Below are 13,471 nucleotides of genomic sequence, written 5' to 3' on the forward strand. Positions count from 1 at the left end.
AGTTAGCTTAATCATGGTCTAGAAATATTACAAAAGCTTCTGACAAAGCTGTTTCTCTGACTGTTGGCTTACATAATAGGCATACATGTATGTTCTGTGTAATATATCCAGTTTAGAAAGTTTTGCAGTACCTCTAGTAGCTGTCAGCTGAATCACAGGTCACTGTAAGCGTGTTTGTTCCTCTCTTCCAGGAAGATGGAACTTGGTTCTTGACTTTCTAATTGTCCTCTGGGTTCTTAGGTTTTCTCTTTAAAGTCTTCACAACTTGTAAATTACAGCAGCTTCCATGGTCCCCTCTGATACTCTGTCATAGGACAGTGATACTGACTTGCAAAGCAGACAGCTGTAGCACTTGGGCTGAGACTAAGTTACTGAGCAGTGCTTTTCCATAGGTACAGATTTGGAACCCACTGATCTAAATAGCAGGAGTATCTGCTGCAGGGAGGCAGGACTCCTTTAGATATTGATAGGGATTTTAATATTTCTGGGTTCCAATCAGAACAATTTTTCTGCTGTTATATGTATGAGGCTGCTTGCTTTCTTTTAAGATGATAATTAAATAGCAGCATTGTCCTAATGCTCTTGGAGTGGAGAAGCACCCTTGCTACTTAAGGTGATGCTGCAGAAGAATGTAGTTCTTGTCTGTCCCTTTAAGGAAAAGTACAATCAGTTTGGGAAGCAAATGAGGTAACTGCTGAAAAGAAAATGTGAACTTTGGTTCTAGTATAGTTATATTTTTATATATGTATTAAAAAAGTGGGTGTCTGAATGTTTATATGTACATGCTTGTTACAGAGTAGTTATTTGTCTTAGTTTGCTGCCTACATAGCAAGGGCAAATGGCAGCCTCATCAGTCCCAGTGTGATAGGAAGGAGATAAAACAGTGTTGGAGCTGAAGACTGCCTGAAGGGCTCAACTGAATGTGGTATTGAAGACCAGTCTTACAATACTGCCTATGCCTGGCAGTAGGAGGAGCTTTTCTCACAAGTGGTCAGGATCAGACCAACTTTAAAACAGACTGGAATTTTATGTACTGGATTTAATTTTAGGAGGCTAGGCTTAATGGACTAGAATAGTCACGCACACAAGTTACAAGAGCAAGAGGGATTGGAATATTTCCTGTTAAGTTCCTAGCAAATAGTCTGTCATTTTTATGTGCTAACATGACTAGTGTCTCAAATTGAGACAACCTCTGTTATGATTGATTTAGCAAGTAATCTGTATAATTTAAACAAGTCAAATAGCTTGGTTCCTTTAAAGATAGGTCTACACAAGAAGTCCCTACCTCTTTCCTGGTCAGCAGTCCTCAAAGGAACCATAAAAGCTGGATTAAGCTTGAAGCTTAAGAATATCTTATTCTTACCTTGCTCTGTTAGAGATCTATTTAAATGTTTTGGGAAACATCTATTTTATGCCAGATGATCTTGGAGTTTTTTTCTAAGTTGATAGCACAGCTCAATGAGCAGGATTCCATTGTCTAAATTGTTAGCAGGAATAGTATTTATACCTCTTATTCTAGCTGTCTGTTAAAGTCTCTTGCTGTGGTAAAAATGTGTATGTCTGCAATAGCACTTAAATGCTCTGTACACAAATAACTTGATGCAGAGTATCATTAAAAGCAAAGTATAGAACAAATTTATACTGGGATACTTGGAACTAATACTTACTTGTGATGCCTTTCCCTTCTCAGAAATTACCTGCTTTCCTTGAATATAGTTTATTTACTCTAAATGTCATGTGCTGGAGCCAAGGGGCTTGAGATACTACAATCTGTGTTAAGGCACCCTTATATAGCAGTCTAGTTTGAACTAAAATAGTTGCTTTGGAGGCTAATGAATGTTTTGCTCTAAAAGGAATGTTTCCCTGTCAGTGTTTGGAATTAAACTTTATATGAATATTCAAGGTTATGTTGAATTTTCTAGAAGCATTATCTTTTAAAAAGCTATGAATATATGTCTAAATACTCTATAAATAATTATGCAAATTATACTATAGCAGAACTCACTTTAAGGAAATGAATTTAAATCTAGTGTGTTAGAAGGATGTGTGTTCCTAGGGATGGCAGTTAAAGACATTCTGATTTAGGGATTAAACTTGACCTATCTACACCTGTGTTATTAGCCCTGCCAAAAGCTAGTAATTTTAAACTGCTTGTCTTGCATTTACTTTCCTTGTTCTGCAGCCTAGATACTGATCTCGATCTTAATCATTATATTCCCAGAATGTGTTTTAAACAGCACAGCAGTTTGCTTCTGTTCTGAAAATTACTGCAGCTAATAATTTAATTTGTGTCCAGAAGTCCAAGTGTAAGACATCACATCTGAGCTGCTCTGTTTGCTTGCATTAACTGAATTCTCAGCTACACTGGAGAAACCACGTACTGGCACTTGTACTCTGTTCACTTACTGTCAGTGGACTGACTTGTACTGCATCACAGTGATAGGTGAATGGAGTTATTTAGCATGGAAGCTTCTCATTCTGTTGATGGCTACTATGGCCCTCAGGCTGCACTAACCATTTAGTCAACACAGCAAAATAACCAAGATACTTGTCAAATTTCTTCTTGCTTAGTGTGTGTGAAGAATAGGTCTAAACTGCTGTATGCTGGTGCAACAGATGGGCTCTGTTTTAGAGATCCTTTGGGAAAGGGGACTGGCTGTAGGTCTGTAGATGGGTAGGCGTCCTAACTCTTGTCTTGTTCTTCCTGTGGCCTGTTAAGCTAGAGGCCAAAAGTCTGTTCAAGTGGGCTACCTAGCCTTCTGGCTCGTTTGCTACTAGTTGAGGGACTCTGTTCAGGAGGGGAAGGAAGATTCCTACTTGCTTGGGACTCAAGCATGTGAATTTATAGCTCCTGCATTCCTTCCTGAGGCCCTTGGTGCATGGTACTTGAGCAGGAGCAGAATCAGATGTCCATCTCCTTCAGTCAAGACTTAGCTGAGTACTAACTGAAGCGTGTATAATGGGTACTGTGGCTTCTGCTCCGATTAGTGTCCTTTGACATGCTGGTTGTGGGTAAACTCAAAAAAAAAAAAAAAATTACCCTATTGCTCTTGGGGGAGGGGAGGAGGCAAGCAAGTTATAATTATCCTAATTATGTACTTTCTTACAAGAGCCCAAGAGGTACTTGTGACCATCGTTTATGGAGGTTGGTTTGGGTTCTCACATTCTTCACCTAAAGTTTCCCTCCAAATCTGACTTCCTTGTGAATTGTAGGCATTCTGTTTTATGTCTGGAAGCTATGGTTTCAGATTGCTGTGGGGGTACTGGTTTTCCAGCTGTTACAAAACTAGCTGTTTTGTCTGTGGAGATGCTGAAGAATTACTCTTATTATTGGCCTTTAGATGGGGAGACGGACAGCATGAAGTTTTCAGCTAGGCACCTGTTATACCTGACATTCTTATGAGCACTCTTTGCTACTCTGTGCCTATTGGAAGATCAAAAATATTTAACTTTTCTGCAGTTCAGTTCTCTGGACCAATTACAGAACAAGGAATGGAATGCAGAAGATGTGTTGTAACAATGGAAGATAAACATGTCTCTTTAATGCTTGGTGTGGGAATTGTTAATTGTTTTATTCTGGCTTCCAGAAGTGTGGATTTCTAAGAGAATTTGTCTCGATGCCTAAAGTCTTTTTGCTCCTCTTCACATGAGTCAAACCAGGATAGTAAATCAGGTTAACGCATCTTTTAATGATGCTTGATTGTAGGGTCCTTATCTCTGTTAGGACTGGTAAATGGAAAATCGTTTGTTCATTGACTTCAGACCTGACTGTACACACACTCATACCTATTCTGAGAATGTAAATACAGCATTTGAGAGGAATGTGAATAAAATGAAACATTGCCTTCATTTTTTTTATACCTAACATAAAATTTTTCTTCAGGAATAAATGGATTTCTATGTTCTTAACTTGGAAGTAGTATTTTGATATTTGACTAAATGGGGTGAGTGAGATTACTCTTTTGCTTTGTTATAGTGCTTTTGTTCCTTTGGATATCCCCAACAAGAAGAATTCCACAGAATGGGAGAAAGTGAAGCTCCTGTTTGAAGAATTTGGAAGTAGTCGTAAGTTTGAGATTTGTTCTGAGCTTTGCATAACCTGTCAGTAACTTATTTTGGCATACTCATCATTGACTGAACAAGACTACTAACTTTCTTGGTGACATCTTTCTAACTTGACTGTAACTGCTCACCTACTCTAAATCTTTGCAATAAGATGGTTCTCTTTCTGTTCAGATGAAAGAAAATCAGAACCATCTTTAAAGTACAGAGAGAAGACACTGGCAGTGTCTGCTTTCAGTACAGTCCTCATTTGAGAGTAGGGACTCCAATGTTGTGTCTTATGGTATTAACGGTGGAGAGGGAAACATACATTCTTCCATGGGGTCTTCACTTAACAGCTTTTAAATGTTACTTCAATGCCTTAAAATCAGTGAACTTCAGTATGGTGAGTGTGTATCCTGTATGACAGTTTGAGTGCTTACCTAATTAAATGTGATACTGCTGTTCACTGTAAGAATGAGACTATAAGTAGCTTTGTCTATTTAGACAAAAAAATCCTTTGAGGGTTACAATTTTCCCCTTTGTTCTCCTAGTATTTACCTTTTAAATTTTTTTTGTTAGCATTTGTTTTACTACTTTATGCTAGGCGTATAAAGAACTATTGTGAAGGCCAAATTCCATGATGTTGTATTTAACCTTTAGGTTTTGCAGTTCACGATTTAGCCAGGGTGTTTTCAGAGCAAAGGTGTGAAGAAAGTGTTTTATAGGTGAGCCAAGACAGACTTGATATCACTTTCCAGATGTATCCAGAAAAATGGTAACTAAAAGTCATCTAACAATCATTAATCCAAATGCATAAGTACTCTAATATTTGTGCCTCATTCTTGCTATGTATCAGAGTATTGTCATCTGTCTGAATGTTTTAGAATATAATGCTATGACCCTTGGTCAAGCTGTATTCTGCATTATTCTAGACACTTTGTACTGACTAAAAGTTCCCTGCAATGACATTTGCCAGCTCTGTCAGCACTTGGTGCATCCCTTCAGAGCCCATCAACTCTGTCTGGTTTGCTTAAGTATTTTCTAACCTGATCCTCTTCCATGAAGGGTATGTCTTCCTGCCTTTCCCCTTGATGTCTTGGGCCTGGGTTTCCTGAAGTCTGCTCTTGCCAGTAAAGACTGAGGCAAAGAAGGCATTCAGTACCTCAGCCTTTTCCATGGCCGGTGTCACCAGGGCCCCTGCCCCAACTCAGCACCAGGCCCATATTTTCCCTAGTCTTCCTCCTGCCACTTCTGTACATGAAGAAGCCCTTCTTGTCGCCTTTGATATTCTTGCAGTCTTTCGTTATGATACATGCTGTGCTTGCAAGCATAGGAGATAGGGAGGACAAGACCATATTTTATTTTATTTTTTTTTCCATAATTTTGGCTGCCAACTTGTTTCTCTTATTTCACGAAGATTCTAACTGACAGCATAGAATAAAATGCTTCTTAATCTGTTTATACAGGTAGTGACTGGTTGAGCTGAGATGTAAGCTAATTTTTCTAAGCTGCCATGATATGGCTGTCAATTAAATATTCAGCTCTGTACACTTCCTTGCTATGAAAGCATAGTATATCTAATGTTTATTTCCAGGAAGGCTTAATCATTAAGATACTGGGTTGGAAGCTCTAAGGTTGCACAGGGCTTTATCAACTAGCTCTTGAAAAACCCGTAGGGATGGAGACTCTTTCATCTCAAGGTGGGGAAAAAAAAATCTTCTTATCAAGTGTGGGTATACACACTGTCACCCACTGTCTTGCATGCAACTACTATATAGCACTGAAGAGCCTGGGCTCCACCTCTTTGATAAGCAAGCAGGCTATATTAGGTCTCTCCAAAGCTATCTCTGTTCCAGGCTGAACAAGCTCTCAGCTTCTCTGCACAGCATGTGCTCCAACCTCTGACCAACTTAGCTCTGCCCTTAACATGCTCAGATGTATCTAGCTTGCCTGTAGTGGGGGCCTCAAAACTGGTTGCATTATTTCCTGTGTGGTCCCCTTAATAGATGGACATGCTCTGGTTGATACAGCCTGTGATGCTGTTGGACTTCCATTCTGCCAGGGCACACTGCTGGCTTAGCTTCAGCTTGCTGTCTGCCAAGACCCTGCAGGGTTTTTGTAGAGCTACTCTACAGCCAGCAAGTCCCAGTTGGTATTGTTGCAAAAGGTTCTTTGATGTTTCAGATGCTGGAGAAATAAAGACAAAATTCTTGCCTGTTGTCTTTAGTTGTACCTATCTTTATATTAACTTATCCTTTTCCTTTTTCTATCTGCAGTTAACCTAAGAAATACAGAGATCTTAATTTTGGATACTTGTTCTATGTGCATTCAGTTTGTAGTGGGACTATGAAAGGAATGCAGACTCAGCTGCTGAGGCAGAGCCTGATAATATACTTCCGGTATACAACTATCAATTTTTCAGCCAGTTAGTTTCTTAACGTTCCATTAAACATAGTTCAAACTTTTAAAAACTGATATTAAATGTTGGTTTCAAATTTATGTACAGGAGTATCATCAAATACGGTATTGTGTGATACATCAGAAACAGAGGTCACTTGTGTGAGGATTTTTTTTCCCCCCCCTAACCTTCAGAATACAGCTAAAATTTTCACAAATACTGAAGGGGAAATAGTGCTGGAGTCTTGTCTGGTTTTAAACATAGCTGTGGTATTTGAAATTCATTAACATATTGCTGTTACCTTTGGGAAAGTTGTTTGATGTTATCTAGCAAATATAGCAAAGGAAAGATTCAAGCTGTAAAGTTGGATTTTGTTGTTGGATTGTTTTTTGGTGGTTTTGGAAGGTAGACCTGTAGGGTTGGTCAGAAGAAAGATGCAGTTTCTCAGAGAATAACTATAATAGGATTTTTCAGTTTGTGAATGCTTGACACTATATTCAGGAAAAGAATGGAAACTGGCTAATCTGTGTGAGTAGGAATAAAAGTTATTGTGCTTTACATTCTGGAATTAACTAGAGAGAGGAGAGAGCATTAAATAATAGCTCAGTTATTATAAGTGGGTACAAACATGAAATTGATTCCTTATAGTAGCTTTTACAGAAGTTAACTTTATGCTTCCATGCTACTATTTAAGAAAAAAAGGCTTGCCATTTTGTCCTGCACGGTGAGGTTAAGGACAGGGCTATTGGGGAAAAAATATGCAGGAGGGATTTTGCCTTTGGGTGATGAGTTTAGTAATGCTTTTCTTCTACTATCCCTTTTCATTTCTAGAGTGATAGTAAGGTGACAGTAACTCCTTAGTCCCCTGACCTCTTTCAAGTTTGTACATCTGGATGTACATGGTCTGAGTGAAGCTGAAGGCCACAGTCTGGCTTGTTTGGTTGTTTGGAGGATCCCTGCTTGTCTGATTCTCTGGATAGTGCTTTATTATGAGAAATCAGGAGATAACAAACAAAACAAAGATGAACCATCCAGAATGCATGTGTAAATTGTGAAAATTACCACAGCACCCTGTGGAGGCATTAAACAGCCATGGGAGCAAATTCATTGGTGGCTATTCAACCTTTTGAGTGAATGCAACATCTGTGAGCTTGCGGCAATGGAGAGATGGCTGTCCTGCTTCTTGCAGTATTGGAGGAGAATCTACTGCTGACAAAAAGCTATATTAGGTGATTTTATTTTCTTTTTTTGAGTTGATATGGCTGGTTACTATGGCTCATCTTTTTTTTTTTTTTTTTGTTCTTCAATCTAATGAATTTAAATGTCTTCAGGAACCCAATTCAGGAAGAAATAATGTTCTTATACCTCTACTGTAGGAATTTTCAATAGGCTTTTTTTTTTTTGCAGATGGCTTGACTGCTCTTTCATTTTCCATTAGTTCCCTGACGGTGATTGGAATGTTGGCAGCTATCACTTACACAGTAAGTTCTTATGCAAATGTTTCAGCTCTTTACATTCATGATACTTGTGGTTACTGTGAACTAAACCTGTATGGAAAACTGTCATCATGCTAAGTAGCTTCAGCTGTGTCTTCTAGCTTTGGATTTTCATGGCTTCAACACTACTACTAAGTTCTTGGAATGAGAGGAATAAATTTTTACTGCACACTTAAGAACCACTATTTCAGTACTTGAGCACAGATCAGACTTAATTCCTATGTGTTTCTGCAAGGGGAGGTCACTTTATTCCTTATGGTTTGTAACACATTCACTGGCTCCTCCTGTTTTTAGGCCTGTCTCTTTCTCCATCCAGCAGTGGAGAACTAAATATGGCTTTTTGTTGTTGGTGTGTGTGTTTTTTTTTTTTTTTTTTTCCAATTCATTGAACTACAGCATAACTTAGACCTAGTCTGGTCAGTCTATAATACTGGATATAACCTTTACTACAACTTTTCTACGTTGATGTTTTTATCTGTACAGAGCTTTACAATGAAAAGTTTGGCAGAATATTTGTAAAGAAATATGGAAAATGTTCTTAATTGTAACTGTCTCTTTTTGTACAAGACTGTTCTTAGTTCAATAAATGAAAAAGCAATGTCTTTAACAGAGCATTGCTTCACAGTTCTGTGTTTCTAGAATGTAAGTAAAGGTAAATATCTATGCCTGTCAGGATTCAGTTTTAGGTATGAAGAATCTGTAGCATCTTCTGTGATGTGTGCCTTAAATCAAGAATAGCTAAAAAGTTAAAAGCAAATAGAATTTGTAACTGTGTAGAGGCTTGTTTTTCTAAAGCCTAGGGAATATTCTTGTTAGTCCTAGACATGCAACTAAACTACTGCAGTTCTGTAGCTTAGAAGGATTCAGAAGTGTTCATTCTGTAACTGATTGTATGATTAAGGCTATGTAAGGTCAACTGCTTGACTCTTGATTTTTATATGCAAAGGAAAGGAACCATTTTAACATTAGCTTTTTTTATTGCTTGCAACTCATCTTTATCTGATGGTTTATTCTATGCATTTCTTATATGGAAAGTGGCAGTTGGATAGTTTGGCCAACATTTGATGTTCATGTGGTCACTTGCTTTTCCCATCTGTTCTATATCTTCAGTCTCTGAATTATCAGCCTGTTTGTAATGTATGAACTTGTCATCAAGGTGAAATTTTGCAACAAAGATGAAGCTCTAAAGCTGATGTTAACTACAGATAAAGCTTTAAAACTTCTCAGAAGTCAGTGTTTTTCTGATATGTTTTAATCTTTAAGTTCATGTCCTTGCTATAAAATAGCTTTCTCTTCCATTGCAGCCTGGCTCTAACATAGTAAAGTTGTTTCCACATAGCTTTGCTAGTGAATTCTAAGTGCGTCTGTAACAATAGCTCATGCGGTAAGCTATTTTGAAGCGTTGCTAGCCAAAGAGATGCCTTGTGGTAGCTTGTTGTCAGGCAAGCAAGAAATGGATAAATTCTTATACAACAAGGATATATGAAGGAGGGAAGAGTGTTCTAGCTGTAACTGGGTAAGGGGGTAAAGTACCTGCTAAATACTACCTTTAGACTCTTAAACAAATCTAAATTGGGTGACAAGCATAGCTAATGATTTTCTGTCTCTTTATACTAGTGACTTCAGCTGGCATACATTACAGCAGGATTATGGGAGGTAATTTAGTACAGGTTTTTACACGTAAGTGTCAGAACACTGATAGCTTGGTGGTCATCAGGCTCTATGCAGTAGGTAGGAGAGCATTTTGGCAGATCAGCTAGTAGGAACCTCAGTCAATGTGGCTGAGAGCAGTTCAGCTCATTTAAGTGCTTTAAGTTGACCTGAATCATAAATTTTATTACTTTAAGACTTTCCTGACTGATGTGGGTCACTAAATCATTCAGGCTATATTGCTGACATCTGCATCATATGCTGGTCAAAAAAAGATCCAGACCTTCGCTTAGCCTGTAATAACATGTCACCTTTTAAATTTATTTTCCTTAATTGTGGAAGAAAAGATTGATTGCTTGTTCAATTACATTACTGGAGAGCACATGTTGTTTTTTTTAACATCCAAGAGACTAACATTAAGAACTCATTAGATGGGAGAATGTCCTCAGTGTTTTTCCAAACAGCTACCCAAGTATGGCTTTTATAACTGTTAGTGAACATCTGTAAGCATCTAAAATGCAAGATTGTTAACAATTCAGTCAGCAATAAATTTGTGCAAAATAAAACACTGTTTACAAAAAGCATTTGGAATTTTTTTAATTTATTGCTGATATTTCCCTACTTCTGATGTTATTTCCCTATTTACTTTTGAGCACAGACTGTTTGTAGACACAGTTCAGCCTGAGTATCGCAATATGCTTCAGCCCTCAAAACTAGCTGAACCTGGAAATACGACTTCCACTTTATGTTCAAAACTTCAGTGTGCTGTGACTGTGGGTTATCAGATGAAGACGATACCTCTGTCCTCAATGTTGTTGCCTTAGTCTTACTGTATTTGGGACTTATACAGTGGGTGGTAAATGAGGGGAAACAGGAAACATGAGAGCTAAAATAGTCTTCTCTGAATGTCTTAATTACTAAGCTTTTAGACTAATTTGTTGCTTGAAAAACTTGAACCAACCTGTCCATGCAAATGCCCAGAGCATGGACTTACTATTTCCTTTGGTTTTAATACTTCTGAATTGAATACTTCTGAATTTGATACTTCTGAAACTATCCTTTCTGTTTTACAGCAGGTGTTAAGGCAGGGTGGGAAAAAAAGAGGAGCTATTCCACAGAAGTTTTAGTCATGAGCTCACACAGGAAGTGGTGGTTGTCCACCTCTGATATGAGAATGTTTTTGTCACTGTTTGAAGGTGACTGTAGAATCTTAGGCTGATACAATGAGCTGGCTTTGATACATGCATGGACTGAGGTACAGATGTGTCACGGACTGTGTAAACACCTTATTAGAAGGTTTGCGTTCTCAAAGTCGGAGCAGGAATAGATTTATTTTTTGTTTAAGCTCTGATGCTTCATAACACTTTGCCTACTGCTAGCAATGGTCAGGCTTCCATATGTAAGCAATTTCCTCCTGTGACAGCATGAGCAGTGCTGTTCTCATGGTCTGAAGACTGAATTGGAAGTGTGACCTCGGCAGCATGTGGATGACATGTGCCTGCATTCCAATTTATATTGGGGGCTAGGCTTTTCCAGTGGTATGACTTAATGCAAAAGTTACTTCGGTAGTGAAAAGTTCTTCTGCTGTCACACTTCTAAGCCTCAGGGAGAAGTTGGCCCAGAACATAGCCTCTCAGTCTCGACCAGCTTGGAGTACTGCAGTCCCTCCACTTGAGAAGAGAAGCTTGATTCTGGAAGGACTATTTTTCTCTTGGTAGCTTCCCAGTTCTTTGCATTGTGGAACTTTTTTTTTTTTTTGCTATGTTAGACCTGTATTAAAAAAAAAAAATAAACCACATCTAGATAAACCAAAGGCATTGGTGCACAGGCAAGTCTGCATAGTCTGTAGTGCTTGCCTCTTGACTTCAGACATCTGTCAAGTAGTTAGGCTTCTGTATTTTTCATCCTTCTGCATGTCTATCAAATTGTTTGTCCCAGTTTTTAAAGGTGGGAGGCCTTTGTGCTTAGTCATCAAAGCACTGTTTGATAATCGGTGGTACATTATTTTTTTTAAGCATGAAAAGAGAATACTTTTATATAAGGGCAAACACAAGAAAAAAGACACCTACTTCCAGATTTTCCACAAATGCTTAGATGATGGGGGAAGAAAGGGTAGAGAGAATAGATGGGGACACAACGTGTGGTATCTGGATTCCCTTGTCTCTGAACAGAGGTGATATCAGATCTTTGGTTTATACTAGTTTGTACTACAAATCCTTAACTCTTGATGTAACTGAATATTTTTTTGATGTTCCGCTGACTTCTGAAAGTCCTCAGTCTGTTCCAGTGCCAGTGTGGCAATTGTATTGTTAAAGCAAAGCTAAGAACAGGTGTATTTGGTCTTCTGTATATCATATTCACCTTCTTAGTCTAAAGAAAAAAAAAATCAATTCTAAAGGAAAATCTAATGAAGGTTGTACTGTAATAAGAGATATGTTAGCAAATACTTTCATACCTAATTAAGACTGGTTTTACATTGAATGCCTACCACCTCAACACAAAATACTGAAAGCAAAGAGGAATGCTGTGCCTGCAGTGACTGCAATTGACTGATTTAATCTTAAAGTGTTATTTGTGGAAGAGTACAATGAAACAGATGAATCAAGTGATTCTATTTAAGTTGCTTGGAGTACAGTTTATCCATTCTACAATTAGTCAAATGTGTGTTAACAGTACTGCTTTTTCTGGTCTTCAGTGTGAAGAATTAGATTATGGCTGTTCTAAAATTGTACTTCTTTGTGGTAATATACAATGCTGTGAGATGTTGGGGAAAAGAGGCTTTGGCACTGGCAGCAGGCAGCCTCAAATTTGAGTAGATACTGAGAGCAAAAGCTCGTTCTGTGTGAGTGTTCTCCTAGGTTTTCTCTATGAAAGCATATTCTCCTGCTTCCAGAGGAGGAAGAATGCAGGGGGGTGGTGTTCTTTAGGTTGTAAATGATTACAGTTTAAATTATGGAACTAACAAATTTACCCCAATGACTAATCTAGTTAAAATCTTTTTTTTTTTTTTTAAAGAAGTACTATCAGCATAGATCCAATGTTCTGGGCCTTTTTTAAGGCCCAGGTTGATTTAATGAAGTACATGGTAAGCTATTCATGCAACAAAGAACCGACTTCTTATCAGACCACACAATATTGTAACATCTGGTATGGGGTGGGGGGGAGGGTGTGGAACAGGGATGATACAAATGGAAGCATCACACTGGACCAGAGTTGCTGACAACTGAGGACTTGTGTTACTGAGTATGGTGGAAAGGTAGATAACACTGCAGTTCAATGTAGTTGTTATTCTATTAGCCTGTTAGTTTTCATTTTTTATAGCTTCAAACATCAAAATCAGTTCACTAAATTTGACCTAATGATATGTACAGAACAGGACGAGCTTTTCTCATGGTTTGAGGAAAAATGCAGAATTTTGCTGTAGAGTTGTGAGCTTCTCTGCAGCTTCCGAATGGGGTAGCATGAAATACACTGTTAAAGCTGAAGATGCTAAAGAGCTGAAACTTATTTGGTATGGAAAATTCCCAAGTTCCTCAATTTCTGTGAAATACTAGCTATAAATTTGGGGAGGGATTAGTAATTGAACCTGAAAGCATCTCATCCCTGAAGGTGTAAATCACTGGGAGGGTAATAACATAGAAATTACTAGCTTAAGGAGTTAAAGTAAAAGTTGCTTCTCCGAGAGAAGGTCAGGGCTTCCACAAAACTATTTTCAGTATGACAGTACAGAAGATGGTATATATTTCTGCTGATGCTCTTGGTTAAAAGCGAGAGTTATTGTAAGAATTTGATTTGAATTCAAGCTTTATGCTTGCTGGGAAATATCTTCAGGAGTCAACAGCTAATATTTGAATAAAGGAGCAAATTAAATATCTTATAGTAT

The 13,471-nt window shown here is 38.1% G+C and overlaps 1 protein-coding gene across 1 annotated transcript in view; it reads left to right on the forward strand.

Moving 5' to 3' along the window:
• LMBRD1 (LMBR1 domain containing 1) overlaps window positions 1-13,471 on the forward strand; it is an 87,148-nt gene that overhangs the window by 23,698 nt on the left and 49,979 nt on the right. The window contains exons 5-6 of the mRNA XM_082480814.1: window positions 3,977-4,065; window positions 7,850-7,923. Of these exons, the coding sequence (XP_082336940.1) occupies window positions 3,977-4,065; window positions 7,850-7,923 (163 nt within the window). The remainder of the gene's footprint in view (window positions 1-3,976; window positions 4,066-7,849; window positions 7,924-13,471) is intronic.

The sequence above is a fragment of the Vanellus vanellus genome (assembly GCF_965231255.1).
Source record: "Vanellus vanellus genome assembly, chromosome: 3".
In the NCBI taxonomy this organism is placed as follows: domain Eukaryota; kingdom Metazoa; phylum Chordata; class Aves; order Charadriiformes; family Charadriidae; genus Vanellus; species Vanellus vanellus.